At 36.9% G+C, this 16,077-nt stretch overlaps 1 protein-coding gene across 12 annotated transcripts in view; it reads right to left on the bottom strand.

The window, feature by feature from the left end:
- HMCN1 (hemicentin 1) overlaps window positions 1–16,077 on the bottom strand; it is a 532,161-nt gene that overhangs the window by 185,835 nt on the left and 330,249 nt on the right. For 11 of the 12 annotated variants that reach the window (XR_013529004.1, XR_013529005.1, XR_013529007.1 and 8 more), the window contains 7 exons: window positions 13,862–13,974; window positions 11,990–12,149; window positions 11,202–11,370; window positions 8,373–8,500; window positions 6,598–6,870; window positions 3,874–3,969; window positions 530–724 (listed from right to left, as the gene is read on the bottom strand). Coding sequence is in view for 8 of the 12 variants with exons in the window: in XM_035280045.3 (XP_035135936.3) it covers window positions 530–724; window positions 3,874–3,969; window positions 6,598–6,870; window positions 8,373–8,500; window positions 11,202–11,370; window positions 11,990–12,149; window positions 13,862–13,974 (1,134 nt within the window). In the remaining 4 variants the exon portion in view is untranslated. Of the gene's footprint in view, window positions 1–529; window positions 725–3,873; window positions 3,970–6,597; window positions 6,871–8,372; window positions 8,501–11,201; window positions 11,371–11,989; window positions 12,150–13,861; window positions 13,975–14,722; window positions 14,742–16,077 lie in introns of all 12 variants that reach the window. The other variant, XM_035280052.3, reaches the window with a different exon arrangement.

Raw genomic sequence — 16,077 nt, 5'->3', positions numbered from 1 at the left:
AAAAGGTTAAATAAATCATTGTGTATCTATCTACACAATGAGATGCTATAGTTAGGAACATTAAATAATCTCCAAGATAGACTGTTCAGTGAAATAGAGAAGGGGAAGAATGTTAATATAATGTTCTATTATATGTGTGCTTTTATAAATAAAAAGAGGATAAAATAGTTCATTGTATATGCATAAAATATCTTTGGGGAGATACACACACACACACACACACACACACACACACACACACACACACTTTCCTTTATCCCAATAGAGGATAAGTAGATGACTCAGCTCAGAGACCTTTTACTATGTTATCTTTTTCTACCATTTGAACTTTGAATAATATAAAATCACAATAAAAATTACATGAAATTTTAAATCAAACAATAAATGCAATCAGACCATCAGATTTCTCTTTGGTGTCACAGCTATTCACATTAATATTAAATGATACTACACCAAGAGACTAATTTAAACATTTAAGAACTGGAGACTTGGCACACATAGTCAGTTACATGAGTTTAATTACATTTACCATGGACTTTGAGGTTATATTTTCTTTCTGTGGTTCCAGCTTCATTGACTGCCACACAGATGTACTCCCCACTGTCATATGGTGTGACAGAAGCGATAACCAGCAATGTGCCATCTTCCAAGATAGAAATGACAGGCTCTCTGCCTGTCAACTCTCTACCATTGTGTAACCATTTGATGGTTGGTTTAGGGGTACCTAAATAAGAAATTAAAGTCCTGTGGTATTACACAATGAAATCAGAAATTATTAAATATCAAATATATCAAGGAGAAATAAAGTTTTAATTATGACAATAATGTCCAATCCTAGGTACTATGCTACTTTCAAGATATTTCTCCTGGCATGGAAATATGAAGACATTATGTTAGTTAATGCCTCAAAATCCCGGTGGGTCTTAAGAGACTTGTGGTAAAATTTGAACAAAGTTGGGTTTTTTTTGTTGTTGTTGTTTGTTTTTTTTTTTTTGAGACTGAGTTTCGCTGTTGTTACCCAGGCTGGAGTGCAATGGCGCGATCTCGGCTCACTGCAACCTCTGCCTCCTGGGTTCAAGCAATTCTCCTGCCTCAGTCTCCTGAGTAGCTGGGATTACAGGCATGCACCACCGTGCCCAGCTAATTTTTTTTTATATTTTTAGTAGAGACGGGGTTTCACTATGTTGACCAGGATGGTCTGGATCTCTTGACCTCGTGATCGACCCGCCTCGGCCTCCCAAAGTGCTGGGATTACAGGCATGAGCCACCGTGCCCGGCCCCAAAGTTGTTTTTATGTAAACATTCAGAATATAGTAAGTAAAGCATTTGACTAGTGAGTTCACAGTAATTTGTTGGCAGGACAGGAACTGTATTAATCCTATGGACTGGATATGGGAGAGTTTTAGGGTGAAATGAAGACAGAGCAAAAAAAGTCACTGTAACAGAAATACAACATGAAGATTGCCCCCACCAAATAGTGTGTATATATGATGTAGAGAAATGATGTTTTATAATTCCCTTTTCAAAAAGGCCTGATATTGCAGAGATGAGGAAACTCTACTGTCCATGCTTCTTTTGGAGATCTCATTCTGTTAAATAAAGGGTAATAGCTCAATTCTTGGAATGGTGGATGAGAAATTTTTAGTGAGACAAATAGCTTTCCTGGATTAATTTATGACCAACAGAATAAATGGAAATTATATACTCTTGGAGGAAAAAAATGATACAACAGTCTTTGAGTGTATAATACAATCAAAAGGAATACTGGAAATAAACATTAATAAACATTAAATCTATACTAACAATGTATTTATTTAGCAAACATTGTGCCAGGTATTATTCTAAGCATTTTAAAAAAGTAATATCTATAATGATAAGAAGAAAACACCTTAAATAAAAATTACATGATTACATGAGACGTTGTTAATAATCCTGTATTAAACGACAGTAAAATATTAAAAGATGGACATATAATCCAGGATATATATAAAAGTATGGCAGAAATACATATAATGTGTCATTGAAGCTACACTTAAATTGAGTTAAAGGCTTAAAATACGACTATAAAAGTTTTATTTTTTATTATTTTTTTTTTATTGCATTTTAGGTTTTGGAGTACATGTGCAGAACATGCAAGATAGTTGCATAGGTACACACATGTCAGTGTGTTCTGCTGCCTTCCTCCCCTTCACCCACATTTGGCATTTCTCCCCAGGCTATTCCTCCCCAGCTCCCCCCCACCCCACTGTCCCTCCCCTATTTCCCCCACAATAGACCCCAGTGTGTAGTACTCCCTTCCCTGTGTCCATGTGTTCTCATTTTTCATCACCCGCCTATGAGTGAGAATATGGAAGAAAATTAAAGACTGGCCTATTCAGTTGTACTCATAGCATAAATGTTGACTGATGAGAATAAAAAGGTTAAACTGATGGACTCCAGTTGCCTGTCCATGTGGTCAAGAAAAAAAGGAGGCTGTAATCATTTCCTTACATCCCAGTCATTCCTTTATGAACTTTCATCAGACTACTTAATATTTGTCCAGTTAATAAAAATATAAATGAACAAACGAAAGAAGCTGTATTATCTTTAATTTTTAAATGATGGAACAACCATGAGCAAGATGAAATTCATAGTAAAAGATAATGAAAAAGGTGTCTAGTAACTTTAAATGGATTCAAGCATTATATTCCAGGTGAAAATGAGGAAGTCAGGAAGAGATGTTTTCCTAGGTAGAAAAGGGAAGTTAAAACAAGAAATTAGCTTGGGAGTCAGGAATCCAGTGGGGAACAACAAGCAACAGCGCCACCAGCGTGTCCAGGGGGAGTGAGCACTCACGGTACTTCCCTGAACTTTAAACCCTTCTAAAGAAGACCTCCTCTCCCGGCTTCACCTCCCTAATTCTCAGTGACTCTGGGAATAGTTATTGATAATTCTTTAGGCATCTGAAAAGCTTGTTAAAGATATTTTTCTGTTAATATTGGTAGAAAATAAAGTAATCATTGGTGACAGTTACTGTTGAGATCGAAAAGCTTGCCACAGAGACAGCTATGAGGGCCTCCAGTTGCTGCTGCCCAGGAACAACTGCTAAAAGGCACATGGGGAGGGGGGCACAAATAGTACCAGCCACCTGGAGGCCCTCAGGAGGTTACAGAAAGACTACTGCTTGGACTTTGCCAGAACTGCTACAAACCTGCTTTGAATCACTGCTGATGAATGCACACTTGAAAGAGAGGATGTTCTTAATTACCTACTTGGCATTGTTAGGGTGATAGTGACAGTGCTTTTCACATTCCCCTGAGGAGAGATAATACCAATCTCCTGCCAGGAAACATGGTAGGATAGAAATCCCAGAAACTCAAGGAAAGGGAGGGCTTGAATAAGCCTCCAAGAGACAAGTTACAATCTGGCCCTAGAATTACCAGTTGAGAGTATATCTAGGAAAAGAGGTTTTTAGAAGTGTCCAGAACAAAGAAATAGTCCTCATTATACCTCCACGTGATTGAGATAAATCTGGAATATTTTGAATAGCTCCACCTATGACATCGTAAAGAGAAAATCTGCCAAAAAAAAAAAAAAAAAAAGAATGAAATAAGAAGCAGCAGGAAGGATCTGAACTATCTGGAAAACATGTGAGACTAGGTAAGTTTGAAAGAATGGAAAGTCTTTACATTGAAAGCAATAAAATACCTGAAAGGAAAAAAATACTTATTCAAAGAGCTGTTATCTGAAAGACAGGTTAATTTCTACCATGCTCAAACGTAACAAGGACTGATGCGGGAATTTTATAAAGATGACATTTTGGGTTCAACACAGGACTCTGAAACAATATAATAGAACAGGATGCTAATGCCTGTATCTATGAGTATCACACACCTTTTGCAGGACATGGAAATGCAATGCGTTGATTGGCCACTCTTTCTTGGAATGGATTGTTATATGGAGGCTCTAGATCTTCCACAGTGGGTGGTTCTGTTAGGAAAATAAACACACAGTCTTTCTTTGAGCAATTTCAAACTCTCCTAAGGCACAATTAACTACCTGCACTGATGAATTGCTATCTCTGCTGATTATTCTTTTAAATATGATTCCTATTTCGAGCTGCCAAACATTTCTACCTAGACGTGACCCAGTGCCTTAAACTCAAAATTCTCTGAACAAAATTCATTATTTTATGCTTCCCGCAATCCTGTTCTTTTTCCCTTATTCCCTCAATGAAGGCACAATGGTCCACACAGCCATTTTTCTTTCTCCCTTATGCTTGACCTCCATATCCAATCATACAATACCAGAGATGTGCACATAGCTGTGTCTTCCTCTCTATGCCTAAGACCATCGCTTATTTCCAACCGCTATTTTCTCTTACCAGACAACTTCAATAGATTTCTTATGGGGATTTTTTTTCTCAAACATGTTCCTCTTTAGATTGATATTCTGCACAGTCCCCAGAATACTCTCTGAAATACAAATCTCAGCATTGACTTATCTAATTCAAATCATTACTTGTACTCGTCTTATCTGTAAGATAAAGTTTCAGACCAGTCCTTTCCTAAGTGCCCCCTGTCAGTATATGTCTCTGAACAGCTTCATCATCCATTCATTTCATGAACAAATTTGGGAGTTATTCTTGAGAGCTCCATCTCCTTCACTCTCATATCCAATCCAGCACCATGTCCTGAGTATTTTCTTTCCTAACTATTCTTTAGCCCATTCCCTTCTTTTCCCCATTCTAATTACCACCATCTTTTGCCTGAGCTCCTGCAATAGTCTATACCAGTTTCCCTTAACTTCTCTAGCCAAATGATACCTTCCCAAAAGAATAATATTTTAAAACTGGAAATCAGCCACATCACTTTCCCAATGATGACTTCTTAAAGTCTTTTTATTGCATTTAGAATAAAGTCTAAATTCATTAGTCTGGTTTCCTGGGTCTTGAATAATCTGACCCATGACTACATCTCCAGCTTCATCACATATTACTCAGCCCTCAGTCCGAAATGCAGCCAGCTGGCCTTTATTGATTGATGACTGATCCTAGTGTCTCCAAAATATTTAAATATGATTCCTATTTCCAGCTGCCAAACATTTCTACCTAGACATGACCCAGTGCCCTTCTGTTAATAGTCTATGTCCTTCTCCCAGAAAGTGCTCTCTACATTCTCTTGGAAGGGCTGCCCCTCACTTCTTCCTATCCTTCAAATCTCAGCTGATGTGTCTTTACCCCGAGGGAAGCCTTCTATGATTTGTCTTTCTGTTAAAAGCTCATATAGAGTCTTCTACCATTTCATGATGGCACTAACCAATGTCTAATTATGTAGTCATGAGATTTCATGAATTATTATCTTTCCCATTCAACTATCAACATGAATACCCAATAAAGTTTATGGAATGAACAGGAAAACATTAGTACTCGAGCCAACCATCCAACAAAACTGCAATGGGCCAGGTCCCGTAGTACTGTCTAATACTTAGAACAGTATTAGTACTGATACTCAGGACAGCACTAAGACTATCTAGTACTGTGCTAAGTACATCCTGCTTATCTTTTCTTCTTGTCTTTGTACTAGTATTCCCTCTGACAAGAATACTGTTCTCCCTGATTTCCATGTGGCTGGATCTTCCCAGTGCAGAGGATCTCACTCTAAAGACCACCTCCTCAGAGAAGTCCTGCTTGATAGTCTAATCTAAAGTAGGCAACTCTGAGGACCATTGCCTTATTTTAATTTCCTGCAAAGCACTTTTCACAATCTGTATTTCTTATTTGTTTGCTTGCTTTCTGACTACTCACACTAGGACAGCTCATGAAAGCAGGGGTTTTGTCTTTGTCGCTACTTTCTCGTCACCACCTAGAATGTGACAGATGCTTGGCAAGAACTCAATCAATATTTGTTGTCAGAAGAAACAAACATTGATCTTTAAATCTTCAAAATAAATATCAGTATTAATAGAGAAGTAGCGGACCCAGATTTCCTAAGGCTCTATTTTGAGTGCACCCCAGCACTGTGGGGTGAAAGCCTACTCCAACTCACTCTTCCCACAGTGTCTCCCAAACCAAAAATAGTGGGTGGGGCATCACCTAAGACTGTTTCCGTAATCTACATGATCCACGACAACTTCGTTTCGAAAGTAAATATACAAAAATTCATGCAGGTTTAGAAATGACATGTTTCGTTTCTTTTGGGAATGGTACTCCTGTCAACGTTAAAGAGTCATAAAAGTTATATAGAACTCTTTCTTTTTTTTTTCCTTTTTGATGGAGTTTCACTCTTGTCGCCCAGACGGGAGTGCAGTAGCACCATCTCAGCTCACCGCAACCTCCGCTTCCTGGGTTCAAGCAATTCTCCTGCCTCAGCCTTCTGAGTAGCTGGGCTAATTTTCTAGTTTTTTTTTAGTAGAGACAGTTTCTCCGTGTTGATAAGCCTGCTCTCGAACTCCCAACCTCAGGTGATCCACCTGCCTCGGCCTCCCAAAGTGCTGGGATTACAGGCGTGAGCCACTTTCTAAAGTGATTTAAGATTATACAAGATAATCTATTTAGCTCCAGGGCTTTTTCCTTACTCCCCAACCCACATATATATATTTTCCTGCATCAAAAATCACCTTGGACATGTAGCGTTATCTCTGTTTCATCAATGCCTGCTATGTTAGTAGCAACACATGTATATATGCCAGTATCTGAGGGCACGGCTTGGTCAATGCTTAAAGTGCCATCTGGACTGCTAACGTGCTGCACTCCATCAACCAGCATGGCGCTTCCACCTTTGGACCAGGTGATTACCGGAGGAGGTGTCCCTTGAGCATTACACGGAATATCCACTCTTTGACCAACTTGGACTTTCAGATGTTTAGGTCCACGCTGTATCTTTGGAGGAACTAGAAATAATAACCGAGTATTAATAATCCAACTTTTACAAATTCCTTCCTTTACTCACTTTTAATGAGAGCTCCTTATCAATAGACAGCATGAAAAAGTGAAACAATTTCAAGATTTGGACCTGGCCTTGGACCATTCACTAGCTAGGTGATCTAGGGCAAGCCGGTAAACTTCCTGAGGCCTGTTTTCTTGATAATCCAGAGAAAATAGCCTGCAACGCTGGTACACTGCAAGGATTGCAGGAAATAGTAAACATAAAACTCTTAGTTCCAAACTTGAAGAACAGCAAGCATTTTAAAACTTTAGGCTTCTTTTAATTTGTAAATAACTTTAGGTTAAAAACTTTCTTAAAAGGCAATCCGGATAATTTCTGTAATGTAAGAGAGTAACCAAAAACACTTCTCTCCATTTACTCAGTTTTTGTTCTCTTTGTAGAAGGGTCAGTCAGGCAATAAGAAAAGTTTCTCATGAAAGCCTTTGCTAATTTCAGATAAGAAAATCACGAAGAGCCTCTATCTCTTCCTTTTATCATCTTACGTTAGAAATTTCAATGCAGTTATTTATCAAAATACTAGCAAAGGATTCCAGATTTCCACATACATGCATTGTGCACTGTAGAATCAAGTTAAGTCACAAGGATATAATTAGAATATATGTACCATACATCCCAAAAAAGCCCAATTTCTCTGTCTTTTTTTCTTTAACTTAATATTTAATGAATGCTTTCTAAAGGCTGTCACTAACAACAACCTTACATATTTGATGATATTATCATTTTATGAAAGAGATAACTAAAGATAAGAAAGGTTAGTTAATATGCCTGATGCCCTAGAGCTAGTAAATGACAGAACTCTTGTGTAACTTCAAACCCCATGATCAACAGGGACACAATTGTGGCGATTCATCTGAAAATGAAATCAGATCAATACTATCTAATTTCTTCTGATACTTGAATATCTTTCATCTACATAATGACTGGTGTAACGTATGCACTCAGTGTGTTGAATGAATGAAGAACTAACTGGATGAAGTGTGTGGATTGGAGCAAACTAACTGGGGAGTCGAAGTCAGAGAATCCTCGGAAACAGACTTTTTTCAGTTGCTGAGATCTTTAAATATTGAAAATGATCATTTAAATACTACTAAATTATTATTGTAAAATTTGTATAGGATTCTATAAAATGCTATCAGCTTAAACACATTTTTTTACTACTGTATATCAACAATAATAGCAATAAGTAACTGTTGACATTTAGGAAAACTGAGATCCAAATATTTAATACAGTTTATTTGATAAAGGAAGAAATAGAAGATTGTTTATAAATAGCAGGAAAAGTTTTCAGAATAAACAAAAGTAAATCTCAAGTCTCAGGTTTTAGAGAATTTTTTTCTTTAATTACTCTATATGCAATTTGGAAATTAACTATCAAACAAACTAGGATTATGGGTTTTCTTATGGCCAGTCCACAGGGTTATCATATGCTCTCATTTCAAAACTCACCATGGACATTCAATTTGACAGCCTGAGTCACGTTCCCGGCAATATTTGTGGCAACACAAAGATACATCCCACTATCTGAAATGCGGGTTTCAGTGATCTTCATTGAACCAGAAGGGAGAAATGTGTGTCTAAAAGAAAGAAACCATATAGTACACCAGGGAACAGTAGAATTTAAATATCCCCTATGCAGCTACACTTCAGTATGAAATTACTACTCTACAAGTAGTTTTTTAAACCATTTTCCCATCTGTAATGTATATCTATACACCTTAAAAGTCAGGAATTTTCATAATTATCTTGTGGATGATCTTCCTGAAAACACAAAAACATGATTTATTTTACTTTTAAATCTTAGTGGTCTGAAAATTGCCAAATAATTAAACATCTTTCTGTTCCATAAAGCAAAGGTATATTTGAGTCAACTTTGAATTTATTTTGAATGTTTCATTATTATTTTCTACAATGTTAAAGGAAATCTTAAAAATATCTGAATATAGTCCTCCTATTGAATAATAATGCATTTGGGTGAGCCAGATCTACATATAAGAACATAAATGTGTTGTGTTAAAATGGTTTTAAAAGACAGTGAAGACTAGGTAGACTTATCTAATACCAAGATTTCTTATAAAGCTAAGTCAATGAAGAGTGCTACTGGCCCAGAGACATGCAAACGAAGAAACAGTTAAGCACAGAGTCCTCAAGAAAGACCTGAGCATACGTGAGAACTCAACATGTAACATGCAACATCAGAGGTGATATTACAAAAAGTAATAAAGTGCTAACTATTCAAAATGATGTGGCAACTGGCTTTCCAAATGGGAAAATAAAGAAATAAAATTAGAACACTACCTGATATTATTAACAAAATTTAAAATTCGGATAGACTGAAGCCCAACATGTGAAAAACAAAACTTAAAATAGAATCAAACATTGAAGGCTGTGTTTACAGTCTTCTTCATGTTAAGAAGATACAAAAAGTACACATCTGAAAAAGAAGAGATTAATACATTGTGCTCCTTAAAAACTGAAACCTTCTGTACAACCAAAGACACCACACATAAACATGAAACCACAGCAGTAGACTGAGAGAATATATTTTCAACACATATAAAATAAAAAAGGTTACTATCAAAAATAAAGACCAAATTTCTACATTCAGTAAGAGAAAGACAAGTCATCAGAAAACTGTAACAGAGTTACAGGTTATTCTCCAGTACCACCAATGGCCAACAAACAGGTAAAACGTTCTTAGTTCACTTGAAGCCAATCACATAAAAATTAAAACAATTATAAAATGCCACTTTATACCCACCAACTGGCAAAAATTCCTAAGTCAGTCAATACCATGCACTGATTAGAACATGGACACAGGGACACCTATACTCTGTTGGTGGATGGATAATCAACACTGCCCCTTGAGAGAAGCAATTTAGGAATGCCTGCAAAGCTGGAAATGGGAATTTGCTTTGACCAGGAATTGCAGCTCTGCATATAGGTCATAAAATTATGCACGAGTATACAAAGAGATATATACAAAGATAATCTCTGAAAAGCCTTGTTTTTAAAACAAAAAAATAGAAAGAATAAACAAACTACAATGTCCATAAGTAGAGGAATGAAAAAAGGGAAATACAGAATATGCATGTAGGAGTTAAAATGGATAAACATAATCGCTATGTATAATAGTGGATAAACGTTGAGGAGCAAGTAACAAAATAATAATACACTATTTCTTACAATGGCAAATTGAAAACAGACACACAAACAAAATTGAAAACAGTACACAGTATTCTACATTGTTTAAGGATGTATGTCTAGATCACATACCAAGTTTGTGGCAGTGTTTGCCCCTGGGAAAAGGGAAAAGGAATTGCAACTGAGGAAGGAAACAGTAGAACTTTCTGATTTGTATTACTGTAATTTTTTACTCAAAAATATTCAAAACACATACTTTTTTCAAACAAATGGCAAAATTATATAAAGTCCTTAACTTTTTTCCTTCACTAGCAGTAGGTAAACTATACTTGCATAAATTTATACCTTCATAATTATATATCAATAATTCTAGAGAAAATTATGGACTGGTGACTAATTCTTATTTCATCAGTAACCTGTGCACTGACGTTGAGTTAAAACAGTAACCAAGAACTAGAGACAGTGACTTTGAAATGTGCATTATCTTATATAATTCTCTCAGGTGAGTATTGTTCCCATTTTATAAATAGGAAACAGGTTCAGAGAGAGACCCCTTAAAAATTGCCAAAGGTTTCAGGCAAACTTTAAGTGGAAGAGAAAATTTAAACTCATAGCTGGATGGCAACAAAGGTTGTGCTTCTAAAGCTCCACCATTCTTCTTGCTATGTCACTTAGCCTATCAAATACAGTATATTGCCTCAGTGTGCCCATATTTGAATAAGGGTTTAAGCAAGAAGACTTACAAAAACCATCCAATGAAAGTCAAATCCTGGAGATTAGAGTGTGCCTACTGTATTTTATTGCTCTTATGGGATGAATGGAAATCCATGTGTGCTTACACACTGGGCTAACAGGAACCTCATAGAATTTTGCTCCACTTTAACAACTAACTTGTAAAATGCACCAGTGGAAAATTATGGCGAAGCTGAATGTTAGCATTTTTGACATTAAAGATGTCAGCAGCATGATTCAGATGTTATAAATACTTCCTGTAGACTCAGATGTACGTGTGAATTATCTCAATTTTAAAGGTGATTTTTTAAAAGACATTTGAAAACCTGAATAGGCATGGCCATCTAGTCCCAAGAGGTTTATTACATTTTCATGTGTTGCAATTCATCCCAGATCTCTTACCTTGGAGAGAACGGTGAGATGAGCTGGGTTTCTTTGGCCCAAGTAATTATGGGTGGAGGTAAGCCCTTCACTTCACATGGAAGTGTTACCTCTTCCCCTGCAAGGACGGAGATCTCAACAGGCTTATCCTGGGACAGTCCTCGCTGATCTCCAAACACTCTGGGCCTTACTAAAATAAACACAAGTTTTGGAAGGGAAATAGTACATTGAAAACAAAGCACAGTTTTAATTTACATTAAAATGTGGACTACTAATAATGTTCTGAAGTAATTTATAAAAAGATGCTGTTCAGGACATAAGCTAAAACTTTCCATTAATACATTTATTGTGAGAACTAAAAGAGAAACGATGAAAACTTTCCCTACTCACACAATGAAGAGATCAGCGGCAGTGCCCTCTCAGAGTCTTACCATCTGTAAAAGTAACTCCTCGAGGGCCTACCCAAGACATTGTTGAGGTTTGCCTTTGCTAGGAGTGTTAACTAACTGGTGTTACTGAAGAGGGTTGGGTGCAATAAGCATACTTTTTGGGAAAACACCATAAAATTTTTCCAAAAGACTATGATTGCATTCCTTAAAATCAGAATCTAAGTAGAAGTGATTTTGGCTGGCAGTAAAAAATGTATTTCTGTAAAAAAAAAAAAAATTTATATATATATATATATGTAAACTTGGGAGAGCAATTCACTTTAGGGGTACATGTATCTGGTAACAGTACTGGGGAAAGAACTGTGAGTTTTGGCACAGATAGACAATGTCAATTAAAACCACTCCTCCACCAGCTCTCACCGTAGACTGTCAGCTGCACTTTCCTTTTGGCGTAACCGGCGGCATTGGTGGCGGTGCAGACATACTCCCCGCTCTCCTCTCCTCCAGGTGACACCACATACAGACTGCCGTCAGCCCCTGCTGAAAACTTAGCACTGCTGGTTGAAATCAGCTCTCCTTTCTGCAAAACACAGCAAAAAGCAAAGGGATTTTTTTTAAGACCATAAAAGAGTGACTTAATGTCTGGAAGAGGACTAGAGAGAGAAAAAAAATCTCCAAGGGGGAAATAGACTACATTTTACAATGCTAACTTGAAAAAAGTGATTTATAGAAAAATTAGACAAATAAAAGTACTAAAAGTGATATTTCTCCATACCAAATCATATCGTCTTCATTCCAGAGCTACTTAAGAAGGCAGGGAATAACAGTCACGGTAAGGATGGTACGGTGAATGCTTGTGCTATGCCTGGCTCTGCTCTGAGCACTTCACTTGAATCAACCATTTTAAGACTCACAACAATCTTATGACTGGCAACAACCACAACCCTCATTTTACAATTTAGAGTATTAAAGCGTGGGAGAGGGGAGTGGAGTAACTTGCCCAAGATCACAAAGCCCGTCAGCGGTGGAGCTGGGATTGGAACCCAGCAGCCAGGCTCTGGAGCCCACGTTCTTCACCTCTGTACTTGGCCACAGCACAAAGGCCAACCTGGAAAGATTTCACTTTTGCATTTTCCTTACAATGCATTAAACTTCTATTCAGTGCTAGGTACTGTGCAGTTTGGGGATGGGCTTCAAACTTTTCTGTCCAGAATTTTGTAAAAAGCTAACCTCTTAATTTATTTACAACTGTGACTTTTCTGTCCAGAATTTTTTAAAAAGCTAACCTTTTAATTTATTTACAACTGTCAATGCCAACTTCTCCATATTTCAGAAATTTGTAAATAGATAAAACTTGATGGTATGGGAAAACACTAGTAGTGCTAATTATACAAATGCCACACTTCATTAGCATGTTATTACTTTATATTACTTAGTATCTGCTGGGTTCAAATTCATTTACAGAAAATGTGCCAAGTCCTATTTGTGGCTGTTCAAGGATAATAGTAGTTCTTCAGGAAATGGGCTTTTCTTCAATGCAAAAATACAAGTAAAAGCTGAACAACATGATGGGGATATAGAAGGGAATAAATTGGTTTGTATATATGTCTTATAATTTTTAGTCATGCATAGAATTTGTGACTATACCATAGAACTTTATAAATAGGAAAATCCATGCAGTCATATTACTGAAAAGGGACCTTAAAAGGTCTTTAATGAAGTCACCTACTTGATGTTTGAATGGTACTAGCAATGCTACAGTGAACACTTCCATAACACCGCCTGGGAACTTTTCTAAGCACTTTTCATGTCGTGGCAGATCCTTTCTCGCCCTATGCCACATCCCTAAGCCGCCTCTTAATTTCAGTGCAGCTCTAGTGGACAGCTCCACATATTCCACCAGGGTCATCCTTCATGCACTTAAGGTTTTTCTTTTTTGGACTCAGGGCTTTATCCAAAGCCCCAGAAGGCCACTCAGCCTGTGCACAGGCAGCCAGGAAGTGCAGCCGTGTAAGCTTCTCGGGAAGTGACGGAATATGTCATGTATAAATGCTTCACTTCCTGTCCATCAGAGGGATCCTTCTGAGGTGCCTCTATATGGTTTCTTGGAGGGTTTCTAGCACATTGAAGGTTTTTGTCCAGCCACGGAGGAAAGCAGCTCAGTGAAACCCTTTATTGACTTTTCTTCTTCCCATGCCTCACTCCCCCAGCCTCCTGCTCATGACTGGAGATAACCTGCAGGTGAACTTTACACTCTGCTCTTCAGGAAATATGACTAGATGTCTCATTTACCTTGGACCAGACGACAGATGGTTTGGGAACTCCACTTGCTTTGCATGGTAAAGTTACTGGAATGCCTTCAATTGTACTGAGTATCTGCTGCCCATGCTGAATGGTTGGCAGAACTGAAAAGGGAAGTAGTATTTGGTATCTGAGCACCTGTTCTTCCATTTAGAATCATCTATTTAAAGTTAAAATTTTCAGCATAACATTAATGTTTATAAAAATGAGCAATTATTTAACATTTTCTGATAAAAGTGTAGGATGATCTCTGTAAAGAAACATGCTAAACAAAGAAAATAAAGTAGTTATGATCTGGAAAATGCAATAAAAACTTCAAATCAAGTAGTAAGTGATATCTAATAAGCAGACTCTCCTATCAAAAATAGGAGAGGACTAAAGAAAATTTGTGTTTGTTTTTTTTTGCTGGAAACCCAAGATAGAATTGCACGCAAAGAGTTACACATTTAATACACATCACCAATCACTGTCCTTTACTCATGAAGCTTCAATAAGCTGACATAAGCCTACATTCAAACAAATGGGCTGTTTAACCACTACATACTAAATATCTATCTTATACTCAGGAATCACTAAGTGAGGTACTAAATTTAACCTAGATAAAAAAGATTTGTTTTCTTAAGAAGAATTCAGTGGTAAAACTCAAATCATAAGAGTTTACTTTTTTTTAACACAGGGTCTCAACGTGTTACCCAGGCTGGTCTTGAACTCCTGGGCTCATGTAATCCTCCTGCCACAGCCTCCAAAAGTGGTGCGATTATAGGTATAAGCCACCACACCCAGCCAAGAGTTTACATTTTAAAGACTAAAAGGATCCTAAGTCAATATTTTTTAGTAAGAATAATAACATACCTTTGACTTTAGAAAGCAACTGAAGAATTAACATGAGTAGAAGCAATAACATGAGTAGAAGCAAAAGGAAAAGGAAGAAGGTTAATCCCACCATTATGTGCAAATCATAATCAGAACCAACTTTCACAAACAGAAATTATCAATATTCGATGTTCTCAAAGTAGTGATTTTGATTAAAGAAGCTTCCATATATGAAAGTTCCTAACATAGTGAAAGGAAGACAATAAAGCCCAATCTATAACAGCCATTTCCTTTCCATCCTCCAGAAAGATGAGACTGGAACTGCTCCCAGGAGCTCTGTCACTCATCATTTCTCTTCCTTAAAATTAGATTTTTCAAGGATTATCATATCTACTCTGAGAAATTTTTTAGAACTAGAGACACCAGAAACCACAGTGCAAAAAATTCCTTGGAAGTCTTAGATTAGATAAGACACATACTCATATTTTCCTATGGCTGGGTTACTCTTTAGATAATTTCTTCTTAGAGAATTGGCAGCAAATCCCCAGCCCTATACAAGAATGCCAGGCTACTCTCTAAAGCAAGAAATTCAATTTTCAGAATCATCATGGAATATTCAACTATGCTGCCAATTTGAGGCACATGGAGTAAGCCATTTTCATAAAAACATATTGAGTTTGACAGCAATAAAGAAAAGTGGCATCCTAAGGCAACAGTTGAAATCTGACGACATTTGGGTGTGGAAGAGAAGTTTCTTTTCAGATTCTCAATCTATATAAACCAATATGACAAACTGTTTCGTCATTTTCATTTACATTTATACTTGTATTCATTCATTATTTTAAGAATTGGATTGACAGCCTTTAATGAGTATTCTTAAAAATGGAGAGGCAGAATGATGAAGGAACAGCACTGCTAATTAACATAAATACAGAGGTACAGAGAGCTGCTATGCTGTATCACATCCATCAGCTAAATGGCTGCTAGGTTTAGTTAATGCCAAATGGCTGCACTAACTTTTTAACCTTATTGACTAAATTAGTTACTCATTTTTTACTACGATGGACCAATGAATGTTGTGAAATGATCTCCTAATTTTTTAATTATTGACATTAGAACTTGCACCACTGTACCCTATCATTGGTTTGTCTGTATTTTTGCCCTTCTGATAGGAAAGACATCACAATTAATCCCGCCATTTTTTTCACCCAAGTGAAAATTTAGCCTCAGAATCCTTTTAACACAATATTCTAGGCAGTCACTAGAAGCCAAAAAGGGATGACATGAGGGCATTCCTACACGAGATTCTCAAAGCAGTCTATAAGTACTCTCCAGGAAATCTACGGTCTGATCTTCTTGAAAAATAGTTACACACCATATGTAATATGTCAGTT

This window comes from Callithrix jacchus, chromosome 18 (genome assembly GCF_049354715.1).
Source record: "Callithrix jacchus isolate 240 chromosome 18, calJac240_pri, whole genome shotgun sequence".
Lineage (NCBI taxonomy): Eukaryota > Metazoa > Chordata > Mammalia > Primates > Cebidae > Callithrix > Callithrix jacchus.
This window is presented reverse-complemented; position numbering and strand designations above follow the sequence as displayed.